Source organism: Nothobranchius furzeri, chromosome 16 (genome assembly GCF_043380555.1).
Source record: "Nothobranchius furzeri strain GRZ-AD chromosome 16, NfurGRZ-RIMD1, whole genome shotgun sequence".
In the NCBI taxonomy this organism is placed as follows: Eukaryota; Metazoa; Chordata; class Actinopteri; order Cyprinodontiformes; family Nothobranchiidae; genus Nothobranchius; species Nothobranchius furzeri.
This window is the reverse complement of record NC_091756.1, coordinates 61,664,225-61,680,851: the sequence shown is the minus strand read 5'-3', so window position 1 is coordinate 61,680,851 and position 16,627 is coordinate 61,664,225. Positions and strand designations below refer to the sequence as shown.

The 16,627-nt window shown below is 42.3% G+C and overlaps 1 protein-coding gene across 1 annotated transcript; it reads right to left on the bottom strand.

Annotated features, from left to right (window-relative positions):
- Nucleotides 1–750: 750 nt before the first annotated feature.
- On the bottom strand, nucleotides 751–13,588 carry atp1b1a (ATPase Na+/K+ transporting subunit beta 1a). The gene is made up of 6 exons (XM_015962384.3): nucleotides 13,306–13,588; nucleotides 8,504–8,632; nucleotides 7,218–7,373; nucleotides 5,292–5,476; nucleotides 1,204–1,284; nucleotides 751–1,106 (listed from the first exon to the last, which is right to left on the bottom strand). The coding sequence occupies exons 1-6, from the start codon at nucleotides 13,397–13,399 to the stop codon at nucleotides 849–851; spliced, it is 903 nt and encodes a 300-aa protein (XP_015817870.1). The 5' UTR covers nucleotides 13,400–13,588; the 3' UTR covers nucleotides 751–848.
- Between the last annotated feature and the right edge of the window lie 3,039 nt (nucleotides 13,589–16,627).

Below are 16,627 nucleotides of genomic sequence, written 5' to 3'. Positions count from 1 at the left end.
CATTACACTTTGAAAAAAAATGTACAACTGCATAAATATAAAACTCTTCAACTATGAAAATGGCTAAAACATTCAATAGTTGCATCACACGAAGTGACGTCTCCAGCAAAACAGATTTCAAAGCACTGAGATGCCACTGTTTCCATGGAGGTGACAGTCTTCTTAGGCTGGACCCACAAAGCTTTACACTACGAATTAAAAATGATTAAAAATGAACAAAAATGTCAAACTATCTATTAGCAAAGTAAACGTGTACAAATGGATCTTTCTACAGCCAACCTGAATGTAGAAAGGCACAAACAAAAAGATGGAGCGTGGTTCTTTACTCCTACATGGGTCAGAGTACCATGCCAGTACTTCAGTTAGTCAGAGCACATTGACAAACACTCCATACTCGCATACAATAACATGCCTGCACAGACACGAGTGTGCACACGCACACACACACCTTGGACCACTAAAGCTGACATAAGACAAAGATAACAGGACTAGACTACAACTCTGGGCATTGCAGAAATCTATAGAAACCACGTGGGGATAAAAGACCATGGGGACAGAAGCGAGGCGCTACACATCAGTAGTGAAACTGCAGTTTTACAGTATTAGATGAACATCCCATGGCTCCTGGAATATTATACTTACAGTAGAATAAATATTTGCTATTGCTACTTCTTGTATTTTACATTCTAACTCTGGACAAAAACACAGAAGAGCGAGTGTAAAGCACACAGATTAAGTGTAGGTCCTGTCTATAATGAAAGCTCAGAGACTAGTGGTGTTTTATTTGAACTCATAAATTCTCTACATTTAGTTTGTTTCCAGACGGAAACCACACACCATGGCCAAGGTCATGAATTCACTGTGAACTTAACGTCAAAGCGTCCCTGGTAACGGTCTTTTTCACCTATTTCTATGTTGTCCCCATATACTCTACACTCGATGCGGAGCTCCTCATTCGTGGTGAGGTTGGTGAACTGAATAGCAACCAGAGGCTGCAGGTACTGGCTGTGCAGCCGTTTGCCGTAGTACGGGTAATACTGCAGGGGAAAGCCTTCGTTGATGCCAAAATACTTGATCTCCCCAATCTTGCCTTCATCTTCCTCTCTCTGTAGAAACAGCACAATTATGAGGCACTCAGCCAAACTTTTCACAACGCAAAGACCACTGACGAGCAGGAAAGCTGAACTGTGGCATCAATCGTACCTTATTTTTGCAGTGAATGGGGATCAGGTATTTAACGGATTTGCCCTTCAGAGCTTCTGGGAGTGTGTCGTTGGAGGGAACCTAGGGACAAAAAACAAGATGATTAAAGCAAAGTCAGACAGCTTGTGGGCTGTTCCCTCTCAGAAACAAAAATGAAATTATGAAACTAAAACTATAGAGCAGAATCTGAAAGGTCCTCTCTTAATACCAAAAAGTAACTGGGTGTTTGGAATCAGACCATATTTATTCTATTTCTAACACCCCCGATTTCCAGACAGCCGACCAAGTTAGGGCTGAAACAAATACTCAAAAGGTTTGATTCAGTAAATTCCTCTAATCATTCTGTGCTGATGTGAAGCTTCGTTAAATGTGCACACCAACGCCTGAACACATTTTATTGGTGCACAACGTGGTCATCTCGGCGCCACGGAGGACGATAGAGGAACCAGCAAGACAAAAACTACTGTAGCGGCAGCAGTTCAGGAATTAGAGCAGGTTGTCCAGCAATCAGAGTTGTAGGATGAATCCCGGCTCCTGGTAGAGAATTGGGAGGGACACTTTACCCACATTGTCTGATCCAAGTTCCTCTTTAGCACGCTGTCCTCTGGCGTGCACCGTCAGCAGCAAGGCACGGAGAATGTGAGACAATTCTCTGGGAATTTTTTATTTGATTGTGTTACTTCTGCGACACGGTGACATTTAAAATATCTGAGCACCTGCGTGAATCACCGCTAACGAACGTAATCACGGGCAAATAAACAAACTGCTCTTGTAAAAGTGATCGTTGAAAAGCTAAGCCTATCATCGACGGCTAAAGTATTCTCCCAGTCGCCCAACCCCAGAGGGAACTAGACCACACCAACATAATACACATTACTGAGCCTTTAATAATAAAGTCTCACATCTCAGCCTCATTATTTGGTTATTTTATTTCATGTCTTTGCAGCAGACCGCAGTCGGAACAGCTTTGTCAGAAGTGTGGCTCCGAGTTCGTCTGAGCTGTATATCAAACATGCCGCCTCTTCCTGTGGTGGAAGATGATGGCTTTCAGTCCCAGATACACACTTCCTTCTAGGACAAGGGAGCTCCATCCTGGTCCTGGAGGGCCTCTGTCCAGCATGTTTTAGTTGTTTACCTGCTCCAAAACACCTGATTCAATGCCTGAATCACCTGTTCAGCAGCTCATCAAGTCCTGCCAAAACCCTTTAATCACCGGCTGACTAACCTCAGGTGTGTTGGAGCTTTGAAATAACTCAAACATGCTGAAGAGCCCCTCCGGGACCGAGTATCCCCGCTCTAGGACACTGCAGCTGTACGGATTCGTTTTTACAGTTTGTTGTAGTTTAATAGATGGTGACCTTTTCTGAAAAGGAGCGGGTTTTTAAATACAAACTCATTCGATTTTTCCCCACCTGAAGGATTGTCAAATAGATTACTGGATTACTCAACAGAGTACTCAGTAGAATATTTGAACACTAAAGTATTCAGTAATTGCAGCCCTACTCCCCAGCCTTCTTCTCTGATTGGCTGGCTGACCAAACATGCCTAGCTAACATCACCAACATAATGTGTTGACCTGAGGGGTTTCTGGAGTGTTGGGTGAACTCTGCCCTGAAGATGTAAGTAATCCACCAAGTCTTCAGTTCCACACGATGCTGGAGGTTCATGAAAGCTCCTGCAACCAGCATCAGGCACACCTGAAGCACTAACAACTCCACTAGTGAACCTGTGTGAGACTGAGAGTCTAACTTATGTTTCCTAGGTACTCAGCAGGTTTTACTGTGATGTAGACAAGTAATGAGTACTTGTTTATCGTGTGCAGCTGTGTACACGGTGCTCTCTGTCTGCTTTGAAGAGATGAAACGTACCATCATGTACTGGAGATTAGTGGGGAGTTGGGAGAACTCCCAGAACTGCAAGCTGGTCCAAGTGTGTGTGTGTGTGTGTGTGTGTGTGGAAGGGGGGGGGGGGGGGGGGAGATCGTTTTTAGTGATTATTTATTAATTATTATTATTATCTCTTTCATTAATTGTATGTGCAAACAGCTGCCTTCTGCTGCTTTAATTTAAGAGGACCCTTCATGAAAATGAGGTGGCACATCTCATGGGTTACTCCTCTTTAAATAAGTGTCAAATAAATAATGCAGGAAGACCGGATGGTACGTCTTTGACTCCCAGAACCTCCACCTTCTTACAGTCCTGTGGGTTTGAAATGAACGGAGAAAGTTGTTTAAATGTGCTGCTCCACCTGCCTGGAGTCAGCTGGTCTCTCCAGACACTTGAAATTTGTTTTGTCTTAAACTGTTTTAGTGCTCCTGTCATGACCAGGAACCGATTGGAAAAAAGTTTTTATATCAATAAGTGTTTTCTGTTTAGACAAATATTCTGAATAAATACCCGTTTCCTGCTTTTAGTGCAACTTTAAGCTAGCTTCTCACGATGCTTAAGCTGCTCACGACTAGCTAGGAGATATCAAAAATGCTCATTTTCAGTGGTACGTTCACTACGGTATATTTGTATTTAGTATACTTGTACTAAATATCTTAGTCAAGTTGGACTTGCTTTTCAAACAATGTGTTACTACTGTACACATTTTGTTGTTACAAAATATAATTATTCTGACTCAATTATTAGCCTAATTTCAAGGCAGTTTAAACGCCCATCCCTCCTAAAGCTGTCCAACACTTCCTGACCTGCAGAATTTACATTTAGAGACAAATCAGAAGCTTCCAGTTGCCCACAATGACCGAAGCCATTCTGAAAACATTTGTTGACCCTGAAGCTGTGCGATTCACACAAGAAATTGACTTTTATAGATCAAGTAAAAACACCTTTACAAATGGTATCTGCACTAGCTCTCCAACTGTTGTGGTCAAGTGAGAAAATGTGTACTTTAACAGGCGATTAGGGTTGTCACGGTAACCGGTGTAGCGGTAAACCCCAGTAAAAAAAGTTGACAATAATAATAATAACAGTCTTGTTTTTTAAAAACTATATTATCTCGGTGGATTACCGTGGCTGCGGTGTAGGCGCGGTGACCCTTACCAGCCACCGTATCATCTGCTGAAGTTGCCGTCGGCACATGAGCACTTTGTTGTTTACAACCAAAACTTTCTTGAAGCTAAAGCTAAAAAAATGGCCAAAGGAGTAGACGGCAGCACTCAGGACATTTATTATCCCTCAAAGAAGACAAAGTGGGAAGTACGGGCATGTTTTGGATATTTGAAGAATGCCGAGGGACAGCTGATAGAAGACGGCTATCCTGTTTGCAGCACGAGCAGAAAAAGTGTCTGTGAAAGGCAGCAACGCTTCAAATCTCATGACACATCTGCGTGACCATCACCCACAACGCAAGGCAAGCTAACGTTAGCGTTTTAGCTAAAATGCGTGATCCGAGGATTTGGGTTGAGGGAGAATGCAACGAGTGGCTATATAAAGCAGCCGCAGCGCCGCTACCTGCATATAAACCGTGTCGCGGACACCGCCATGTTGAAATGACGCTATGCATTACGGGGCTCCCAGGGGCAGATAAGAGTTGGTCTCTCTCCGAGAATAATTATGAATTTAACGATGATTACTGCCTGATGACATTTTCCCACATCTGCAAAGCTCACTGGAAGGACACAAACCGAGGACAATATTTTCCTGATATAGGGTTTATTACTCAAGTAAGGGTAAAAAAGTATCTGATTAGAAGGCTACTTGAGTACTAAGTATCATCTGATCTAATATTTTTAAAATGATGACATCAAACAGACATAAAATAAGAAGTTATGGGCAAATATTGGTATTTTAAAGACTAAAGGGGAAAAATGTAAACTAATGAACAACATAATTACAAAATAACACATTTTAGGCAAAATTTAGACACAAACGGAGGACAATATTTCCTGACATACAGGGTTTATTTAATTGTCTGAAAATGTAGCACGTTTAAAAAAATACCGCAATTATACCGGAAACCGTGATAATTTTGGTCACAATAACTGTGAGGTTACATTCTCACACCGTGACAACCCTACAGGTGATGATGTTTTTGTTTGCTCCCTTGTTCTCGAACACATACAGGGCTGTGAGTAACGGACATACCTTTGGTTTGAAGTTGACAATCCGGTTGAGTTTGACGATAAGGCATGGCTTTCCCTCCTCAAAGCCAAAACTTTTGTCAGTAATACCAGAGCAACTTCCCAGCCATGATCTGAGGAAACGGCAGGCGTTTTTCAACCCTTCAGTATCATCCAGACTACCACGGTTTATGTAGTCCTGTGGAGTTTCTGTCAATAGTCAGAGAAAAACACACACACACACACACACACACACACACACACACACACACACACACACACACACACACACCTGTTAGACTTGGAAACCTAAACGATAACCATACAGCCAAAAGGGAAAATGTTTCCCCAAAAATTCTCAATAAATACAAGAATTGGAGTAAACCTTTTACCGTGGGTACAGAAAGTATTCAGACCCTTCTGTTATACTGCAGCCATTTGCCAAAACATTTTCCCATTGATGTACACACAACACCCATATGGACAGAAAAACACAGTATTTTAGAAATGTATGCAGATTAAAAAAGAAAAACTGAAATATCACATAGTCCTAAGTACTCAGACCCTTTGCTCAGTATTTAGTAGAAGCACCCTTTGGAGCTAATACAGCCAAGAGTTCTCTTGGTAACGACGTAACACGTTTCTTACACCTGGATTTGAGGTTCTTCTGCCATTTCTCCTTGCAGATCCTCTCCAGTTCTGTCAACTTGGAGGGGGAATGTTGGTGGACGGCCATTTTTAGGTCTCTCCAGAGATGCTCAATTGAGTTTTAGTCAGGGCTCTGGCTGGGCCGTTCCAGAACAGAGTTGCCGTGAAGCTACTGCTTTGTTATTTTAGCTCCTGCATGGTCGTGTTGGATGGGAACCTTCAGCCTAGTCTGAGGTCCTGAGCACTCTCGAAAAGGTTCTTGTTCCTGTACTTGGCTGCATTCGTTGTTCCCTCCACTGCAACCAGTCATCCTGTCCCTGCAGCTGAAAAACACCCCCACAGCATGATGCTGCCACCACCATGCTTCACTGTGGGGACTGTACTGGACAAGTGATGAGCAGTGCCTGGTTTTCTCCACACATACCGCTTAGAATTAAGACCATTAAAAGTTCCATCTTGGTCTCATCAGACCAGAGAATCTTATTTCTCATCAGCTCGGGTCCTTCAGGTGTCTTTTAGCAAACTCCATGCTGGCTTTCATGTGTCTTGCACTGAGGAGAGGCTTCTGATGGACCACTTTACCATAAAGCCCTGACTGGTGGAGGGCTGAAGTGATGGTTGACTTTCTACAGCTTTCTCCTATCTCCTGACTGCATCTCTGGAGCTCAGCCAGTGATCTTTGGGTTCTTCTTTAACTCTCTCACCAAGGCTGTTCTGGCCCGGTTGCTCAGTTTGACCAGAAGGCCTGCTCTAGGAAGGGTCCTGGTCGTCCCAAACATCTTCAGGATTACAGAGGCCACTGTGCTCTTAAGAACCTCACTTCTCTTCTTCAGGCAGTTCCTTTGACCTCATCATTCTCACCTGCTCTAACATGCATTGTGAGCTGTAAGGTCTTATGTAGACAGGTGTGTGGCTTTCCTAATCACGTCCAATCAGTAGAATCAAACACAGCTGGACTCCAATGAAGGTGCAGGACCATCTCGAGAATGATCAGAAGAAATGGAAAGCACCGGAGTTAAATATATGTGTCACAGCAAAGGGTCTGAATACTAAGGACCATGTGATATTTCAGTTTTTCCTCTTTTAATGAATCTGCAGACATTTCTAAAAGCCTGTGTTTTTCTGTGTGTACATCAATAAGGAAACATTTATTTGATTTTAGCAAATGGCTGCAATATAACAAAGATAGAAAAATTGACAGGGTCTAAAAACTTTCTGTACCCTCTTCTCTTTTGTATGAAGAATAAATGTATCCGAATACATAAAACCAAGTAACAAGAGTGTAACTGGTCTTTTTACTTGCCTCCACAATCCTCAAATTTCAACTCCTCAGTCTGAAGAGTGTCGTTGTACTTTTGTAGTAGGCTATGCATGCTGTCAACGTACTTCTGGTAAGTAGCTGGGTTGGACTTTGTGAAAGAGATTTCTGATTTGTCTGAGCGGGGTGTGTGTGACAGACCTGAAAAACAGCAGATTTTTGGATTAGGAATAAATAAAAAATGTTACCCAGATTCAGCAGAAATTGTGTGTGTGTGTATACGTGTGTGTGTGTTGGGGGGGGGGGGGGGTTACTGGTCTGTGGAGGCTCATGAGAGTGGGAATTTTCCACAGACCTTGTGTGCCGGGCTGAGTCATGGCTGGAGGCGGGGCAGAGGAGAATGAGCTGGGTTTTTAAGATTCATGAACGTGATATTCATGAAGCTTTCCTCTTTTTCTGTTGGATCAATTCATTAGGTGCTACCAACTTACACAAGAAGCAGAGAGATAGTAGTGACTTTTACTGAACGCTTGTGAATATTCACCAATCCCCGCCCCCACCCATCCATTCTCACGTGAGTCTCTCACAATGGAAACTTTTAGTCCCAGAGTGAGAGGCGGGTTGTTCTCAGAGAAAGAAAAAACGTCTCTCTGCTTCCTTAATCGTGCCTCTACTGGAAAGTTGCTTCAGTTCAAAGAGCCCCACACTTTCATCACAGCCTTGTTGATCTCTGATAGCCAACTGTCGTGGACGGAGCGGCAGGCAAGTGAAGACAGTCGTTTACAATGGCTGCTAAAAATACCACCAATGCTCACACACGTGCTGCGCAGACAAGTAGTGACACAACATGATGAACTTGGCATTTAAACCCCTTTTCCAACCTTGCAGGACATTTCTAAAGACTTGGAACAGGACTGCAGCAGGGCTTTACGACACACCGTGTGTCAAAATGAGACCACATCTTAGAAAGAAAGAAAAGCATGCTTTGTGGGCTCTTGGCTAAATAAATCTACTTGACTTTAGAACATCCTCCACCACCATTCATTCACGTGTAAACATGGCAGCTGTGACTCAATCATGGCATACAGGAATCTTTCAGTTCCCCTGTAGCTTGAGGGGAGAACCATTGACCGGCTGGGAGGAATGAAGGACAAAATGGCTGAGCGTGACTGTGGTCAGAAAGATTGCAGCTTAAAGGCACGCCCAGACAGCCGTGTCTAAGTGCAACAACCGTACAGAGACTCGAGCTGCAAGTGTTCCAGCTCCGTGTGAGACTGAGCTGATTACTGCAGCAACACCTCCTCAGATCAGGAGGTAAAAGTGATGCTCACCTGGGGGGGCAACTCGGTCCTGGTAAGTGGGTTTGTAGTCGCTCAGGGTCAGCAGCATGGCTTGAATGGTCCCAATGAAAATTCCAGCCAAGCATCCATAGAATATCACATAGAAGAGGGTGATTTTAACTGAAGGGAAACAAAGAGGCAGCCCGTTATTAGGTGAAATGACAAAGTTGGAACAGGCTGATTAACTAATGAGCTAGGTAACAGCGTTGGATGTAAATGTCAGGCTCCCTATAATGCTGTCCAGTCTTGATAAGACCAACACACTCTCACACCCAAGCCTCAACATATGACGATCAGAGACGCCCCAGCGTGTCAGGAGACGACGATCAGGGACATGCTGGGTCACGTGGCTCCGCTGGCATCACTGTTTGACGCACGCGGTCACACGGACATTATTCGACTATTTAACCTTCCCCTCACCCCAATCCTAACCTTAAGGTCCATAAACTGTGACCTAAAGGTTGGTTTATGCTTGACGCGTCCGCGAGGTCCGCACGGCTCCGCGCGGAAAAGTTGCGTCATTTTAACAACCACGCCCCTCCACCGCGTCTCCGCACGGCCCAAGATTTCCGCAACGCGCACCTCGGAAAATTTCTAACCACGCGGACGGTCGGACGCGGAAAAACATGGCGGACCGGCACGGCAGAGGTTCGTAAATACAGACATTTGTATGATTCAGCTCTCAGAGATCACCGTGATCAACATGTTGTTAATAAATCTTGGAGAGAAATAGCTCGCACTGTCGGAAAAGACGAGAACGCTGTTAAAAATGCTGGAATGCCATGTTGTAAACAGTGATTTCTACTTCTACTATGGTGTAGTGTTGGATGCATGCCGTAGAGCTCCATGCTGCCCCCTGCAGTTTGGGAGAATATTGGCTCACCGCAGAGGATTGGGGTGAGGGGAAGGTTAAGTAGTTCCAATGTCCGTCTCAGCACCAGCGTCAGCAGTTTGTCTCTGATCGTCATCTCCTGACGCGCTGGGGCATCCCAAATCGTCATATATTGAGGCTTGGTCACACGCGTCATATTTTGACGCCTTGGGTGTGAGAATGTGTTGATAAGACACTTGAACTTTTAACACTTCACCAGATCAGCAGACATGAACGAGGACTACGAAGTCAGATTTACTATACACATGATGATTCCTAAAAATGCCATTTCTAGTTTCCTATTTTGAAAGCAGGAGACGCTAGCCGGCCTAGCCATCCTATGTGAATAGTTTGCAGAGCAAAACCCTTTTATGTCTGCTACTGTTCGTCTAGATTTCTGAGCTAAAGAGACACGAGCCTCCATGTAGCAGCCAAAGTCGGTGTTGTTCCTTTGTTACGAAGCAACAACACCTTTTCCTGATTCAAAATAATTCAACGGCTGGAGGGCTGCATTTCCAGTGCAACGAGATGAGTCACTTGTATCAGGCGCCATGGCTCCCTCCCATTCAGACCCTCCCCACAAACGTGTCACTTCCAGCCGTGCCACATAAAACACTGTCTTTAGCTAATTAAACAAAGAGTGCTTTAGTAATGCTCTCACAGGGGTCACAATCGCTTTCTCTTTTCTTTTTGACTTGGTTTCATTTAAGTTCATTAGGAGGGCCATAAATCCTGACAGCAGGTCTGAGTCTTTATCACCTTTACAACAGTCCAGTTTTATCTAGTGTTTAATCTACAGAACTACTGTATTTCCTTTAATGATAACTTTTAAAATGTGTTAGTTAATCTCAGATCTGACCACAAAGTGGAGAATGAAGCTTTGTGCACTGACACAAGAAGGAATGATGGTCTGACTGCATCGTTTAAAAGCAGAACAAGAAACATTTTCTTTTCATTTGTACACTTCGTGGACCAACATCAATACTTTGTTTTACACATTTTTATTTTCAAATCAAGAGCATTCTCTAAAGAATGATATCAGCCAAAAAACAACCTATAAATGTTCAACGTACCAATTCTCAGCATTAGTACAGTTCTGTACCTCATGTATTTGACACCTTCTGAAATGTATTTACCTTTCAAGTTGTTTGACATATAAAACCAGTTTGGTGAGTTAACCCCCTAATCATATATATATATATATATATATATATATATATATATATATATATATATATATATATATATATATATTGGAAACAGACAGCAGCCTCAGCCTCTGCACAGCTCTGATATGAACCACCGTTCGTCAAGAACAGCAACTTAAATTTGCCTAAGGGTGCTTACATTTTGTAAAAAGTTTATTTAATCCAGCAAAGTTACACCTCGGTAAGACACAGTTACTTATGGAATGATTCAAAATGAAAGTAGAACTGAACGATACAGGAAGTGTGGACTATTAGTGTCCATGTTTTGCCAAAGCTATAAGTTGCTCCAACACCTGCTTCTAAAGTAAAGGGAGCTATTTCTCCTATGATCATGTCAGCAGGCAGAGCTGCAACACTCTGTGATGCACCTGTTCAGAATGAAACTGTAGACCGGCGGACATATCCAGCACAGAAACATGCATATATGCCCACGGCGAAGTTCAGCAGTTTCTAACAATGTGCCATCTAAGACATAAAAACCTTCTAATCAGCAAATCTTGGAAAAGTGAACTGAATCTGCAAAACAAATATATAGTTTACCTCAAGCTTGTGTGTGGCGTTTGGGAAAACAAGGACTTTTCCAAGTCAGTCTAACAGTGCTCAGCAGGCTAAAGTGTTGTCCCGGCACATGACGACAGACATGATCAACTATCTAAAAGTTCAAATTGCATCAGTGAAATGAGCACAAAACAGTTCTTGAGTCAACAAGTGCATGCCCCAGACCCAGACCCAGAGTGGTGACAGAAAGGGTTTGAATGGAGAGAGCACCTCCCCCACCAGCCTGCTTGTTGTTGTGGTGTTGTGAGGAGGCAGTACCCTCTGAAACCTTTTCGCTTCCTTTAACGAGTGTGTTGGAGCTGGCTTATACATTTTCAAAACATCATTTTCTCTCCAAAAATACCAGAACTGGTATGAGATTAAATGAGAACGTCGTTTACTGCAGTCGCTATGGAAACCAGCGTTGTCAGCTATAAAACAAACATATAGGAAACACTGTCTAGTGTTGAGATTTGTTTCCCCACCTGTCTAAATTTCCAGCCTCCACTAAACTGTACAATTTTTGGCGCAGAAGAAAAAAACATGTCCGCGTGTACTCTGCGAACTCTGCTCTATGCATTTAGCGAATGTGTGACATTAAAAACGGAGTAAACTGACTTTAATTGTTACAAGCAGATGTTTCGTCAGTTATAGAACAAGGACAAACAGTGTTTCGCGTATGCGTTTTCCTTGCGATGAAGTGGCTCAAAACAACGGGAAAAAGGCAGCAAAGCTAGTGGGGAAACATCTTGACGGGGGCACATATTACGACACAACACCAAAGCTGTTTAACTCAATACGCATTCTTTCCCCTCAGTTCTGCTACTGTAGATGATACCTGTTGTTTACAGAGTTAACTTTTATGTATTTTAGACCCCTAAGCATTACAGATATAATATGTTCCACCCTAGCAGGATCTCGCTAAGTTCAAACACCGGTTCGCTAACATTAGAGACTTCAATACTCCGTAAAGTAGCTTCTGTAAGTTCGCCATTATTAGCATTTGCACGCGCCAGCTGTAATATCGACAGACACGGTCTTTGTTTTGTACGTGAATGAATGAACCCTTCTCTGAAATAACCAGTTTGTTTAAAGTGTTCGCTAAGCCAGGAGGAAGGAGTGAGCGCATTAAACTGGGAATTCTGGGAGAAAAATAAATAAATAAATAGCCGTGAGAGGGAGGGAGGAGGGGGCGGCCCATGAGACATGTGAGTCGTGATCTGCTCCAGAACGCCGTCGTGTTCCCGGACTGTCGCTCGGTGTCTGACCGAGCCCGGTCGCGGTTCACACCACGGATTAATTAAAACAAAACGCCGTTTCTAATCGGTAAAAACGGGTTAAGAAGTTTAATTAGCGCCGTGTTATGGCTGGTAGCCATCCAATCAAACTAACACCCACTGTATTAGTCGAGTAGTCGAGCAAGGCTCCGTCTTAAAGTGCTGAAAACAGCGTTAAAACGATTATTAGGAGTTGGGTTCATTAATGTTGGATTTGACATTGAGGTGGGGATGGCTAGTGGGCCCAGGTACCACAGGCGGAGACAACCTCACACTTGAGGGGGCAATAAAAAGTCCTGTTTCCGTTATTTCCTCCTTCGTAGTCTAAAATAGAAATGAGGCGAGGACAAAGATGTAAGCCAACTTTTATGCCCTGCTTTAGAGAAATACCCTGGCCCAGCTCTTGCTGTCCTTCAAGATGACCTTTTCTTATAGGGCAGTGATTATTAACTGGCACGATAGGGGCCACGCCTTTGTAAACAGTATATTATACATGGAATTATCAATGTCACCCCGTTTAAATCCAGACTCGTTTATCAATTGGACGTTAAAAGGTCACAGCAAACCGCACTTCATTCATTTAAAGCTCCAGAATCAGTTTAAGGCTCTGGGCTGTGAGCTGACCTGTAGTTTTTAACAGACTGAGAAAACTCATTTAGCCGGGCTCGTAACGGATTTAACAGTCCAACTTTAGTGAGCAGACTCCATTGAAACCAAGTCACGACTCGGCAGCATGTCAGCTCTAACAGGTGCTGTCTGTCTACAGCCAGGAAATGACAGAAAACGGCTTCCATGCTGCCGAGGATGAGCTCGACCTTTCTGACATTTCATCAGCCTTTATTTAAAAAAGGAACCTGCTTGTTGAGCTCGGCAACGTAAAAAGAAAATGGGAGTACTTACACCAACTGCCTCCCGTTCGTCCTAAAAACTCTTTCTTCTCGGAGTTCCAAATAAAATTCCTCCATCCGCCGTCACTGTCTTTACTCCCCGACATGTTAGCTCCACAACAACGCCTCTTTGCTCCGGGTGAAGCGGTGTTCTTTTAAAGCTGTTTTCTCTTATTTTTGTCTAATTAAAAAGCCGAGACTGCTGACCGTCCCCTGCTGGAAACACGAAAGGACAGTCTCGTACTCGCCTCCTCCAATTGTACCGCTCGCATTTATCTCGAGGAGAGCGCAGCAGTGAGTCACCGGCGGGGGGAGGGCTGGGGACAGCGAATCACGGGCGCCCGCTGCCTTTTGCGTAAGAGCCCGGGAGAGGGGGGCGCGTGCCAGACAGACACCCTTATCAGCGTTCTATTTATTTATTTATTTATTTATTTAGGGGGGGTATTTTTTTTCTCAAAACTTTATTTTCGTTGTAATTTCTGCTGTTGATCGTTTGTTTTGCGGCACATGACCAGCTCAAACTAAAAATGAATGAATGAATTAACGCGATGATGTCAGCTGCTTGATACACTGAAGTATTAAAGATGCAGGGAAAATTTATAAAAATAGCAAAATATGAACAAGAAAGACATTTTTAGATGAAAACATTTTAGCAGTGTCATATTGTTTCCCTCAAGCTGGTATATGCATCAGCTAAATATGCATTATACATTATTTATGATTTACACTTCTTTCTCTTCCAATGCATTTGGCTATTTTCACGGATTACACAGAGCTGTTATTGACCCAGTTCTCACTGTGGGAGAAAAGCACACTTGGGTACAGCCGATCAATAATATTCCAAATAATGTTTTGCCTGCACGTTTCTAAAGTTGACCCATCTCTTCCTGGAGGTTCCCATTCCCTGTGAGGCTGGCTAAATATACGATCATTTTTATAGTAGATTTTCATCTTTGTTGTTGAATTGATTTGTTTTTTTCATTGATGATTTAGAAAAATTCTTCTCATTGTGTTGGCTGGAAATTAAACTTCATATTAATAAGCCCTGTTTTCTTATTATCTTATGTTGGTCATCAACTCTGCTATTATTTTTTTCAATTTGCAGATTACTTTTCTGTCCTGTCTGTTTTTTCTAAAGCATTTTACCATTCAGTAAGTGCATGTTATTTATATAGCACTGATCACAGACAGAGCATCACAAAGTGCTTCACATAGATTAATAACGACAAATCATAAAGTTGTAAAATCATAATGATTTTAAACAAAACAGGAATAAATTAAATCAGAAAAACAAAGTCATGAAATATCATAAAACCAATGAAGGATGATTATCAATCTGAGCTAAAAATAAGGAAACAATATATTTAAGTAAAAGCAGCTTTAAATAAGAGGGTCTTTAGCTGTTTTTTAAAGGTGGCCAGACTGTCAATACTACGTAAGGATAGGGTTGGGATAAAGGAAGCTGATTCCAAATTAGGGATGCAACACTCTGGAAGGCGTGGTCACCTTTACTTTTATCTAACTTGCTTTCTCCAAGAACAGTTCATCATATTGATTTTGAATGTTAGCTGCAACTTCCTCTAAGAGACAGGGTTACCACACCATGAATGAATGATAAACAAACAAATAAATAAACAAACAAACAAACATACAAATAAGCACATTTAGTCTTTACTTCTTAAAAATGTATGTTTTCAAACCTGTGTATCAAGTGTCCATACTTTTCTTGATAAGGACCAAAATCATCAAGTTAAAATTTCTGGAAAGCCTCACAAAAGTTATTTATTTATTTATTTGTTTGTTTGTTTGTTTTTAAAGTGCAAAAGTTACTATATGGTGAATATTGTTACTTACATTGCTAAACAATAAGCTTAAAATAAGCATGTTAGTAAAAACTGGATCATAAAATCTTCTGCTCGTCTGCAGCCTATGGGGCTGAACTAAATCTCTCCGAGCCACAAATGGTACCTGAGGCCACATGCCTGTTCTAATAGTTAAAGATGAATTTTAAAAAGCCAACCTTTCCTAGTATTTGCTGGAATTGTCTGACAGGTTGATGCAGTGGTCTCGTCATCTGACTTTGGAGCAGACACGGGAATAGCAGCCGTGGGAAGCAGCCATATTTACAGTGTGACACTGATAATGATCATAATTATCTCTTCATTTTTAGCAGCAGATTTTCAATAACACAGCTGGAACACTTGGACGTTTCAGGTCAGACTATTCCTAACAAAAAGACCTTAGAGGCCATATGAGCAGAAATTGTAAGACTAAGCTAAATAAGAATAAATGTCTGTTCAAGGAAACCTGTCATTTAGTTTGAATGCCTAAAACATAAAGTGTGGTTCTGTTTTCACATCATCAAAAGTAAACGATGTAACGTGTTTTTCTGTGTGACGATTGGTTCTGAAGTGATAACACGGCAGCTAACTGTTTACACAGATCAAGCGTGTGCCAAGATGACCAGGAGGTGCAGCATTCTGACACGGGTTGTGGACAGAATCTGGTATGCAGCCTGTAAGCTGGGCTCTTCATGAGCCCATGCAACTCTTCTGTCTTCATTTTTCACCTCCTGACTGTCTCCACATGTGAGTCAGGACATTATCCTCACGTGTGATATTTAGAGAAATGACTCTGAGATGGACTAATACTTCTCTGGTTTCTGGTTTATTTATACAACATTTTTAAATCAGACAAAAAAAGTTCCTTACTGGGTTTCTATTTGCTAAAACAATCATTTCTTTGCAGAGGTGTGACCAAGTCACTGCTTTGCAAGTCGCAAGTAAGTCGCAAGTCTTTCCAGTCAAGTCTTGAGTAAAGTCCAAGTCAAAGACAACCAAGTCCAAGTCGAGCCCAAAGTCAATGAATTGGAAGTCCAAGTCAAGTCCAAGTCCTTAACTCTGAATTTTCAAGTCATAATCAAGTCATCTGTCCAACATCAATTTAATGACGATGATAATAAATAAATTCCAGAAATAAAGCTTCTTAAAGCTTCATTTATTTGCTCAACAAGCAGAAAGTGCAACTGAAACGGATTATAAACAAAGTACTGCTGCGTTTAGCCGTACCAGATCACACCCAGAACCAAGAATTATTCATGATTTTTGTCCATGTCGGGCCACTTTGTGCTAAAATATCAAACATGCTCAAGTCAACATCAAATCAACAGATGTAAGTGGATTCAAGTCGCAAGTCATTGGTGTTCAAGTCCGAGTCAAGTCGTAAGTCTTTTGTCTTTTGTATTCCTCCTCCTGACTATCTCTGATACAGGCCACAATGGCGGAGTCCTCTGAGTATTTCTGCATGACTGAGACCTGTACCTGAAGTCAGGTGTG

Excerpts from the sequence above, each read along its gene's own strand:
- atp1b1a (XM_015962384.3), bottom strand. The coding sequence starts at position 13,399 with ATGTCGGGGAGTAAAGACAGTGACGGCGGATGGAGGAATTTTATTTGG. Across the intron at positions 7,374-8,503 it reads GGACCGAGTTGCCCCCCCAG|GTCTGTCACACACACCCCGC; the intron begins GTGAGCATCACT and ends GCTGTTTTTCAG. Across the intron at positions 1,285-5,291 it reads TTGTCAACTTCAAACCAAAG|GTTCCCTCCAACGACACACT; the intron begins GTATGTCCGTTA and ends TTTTGTCCCTAG.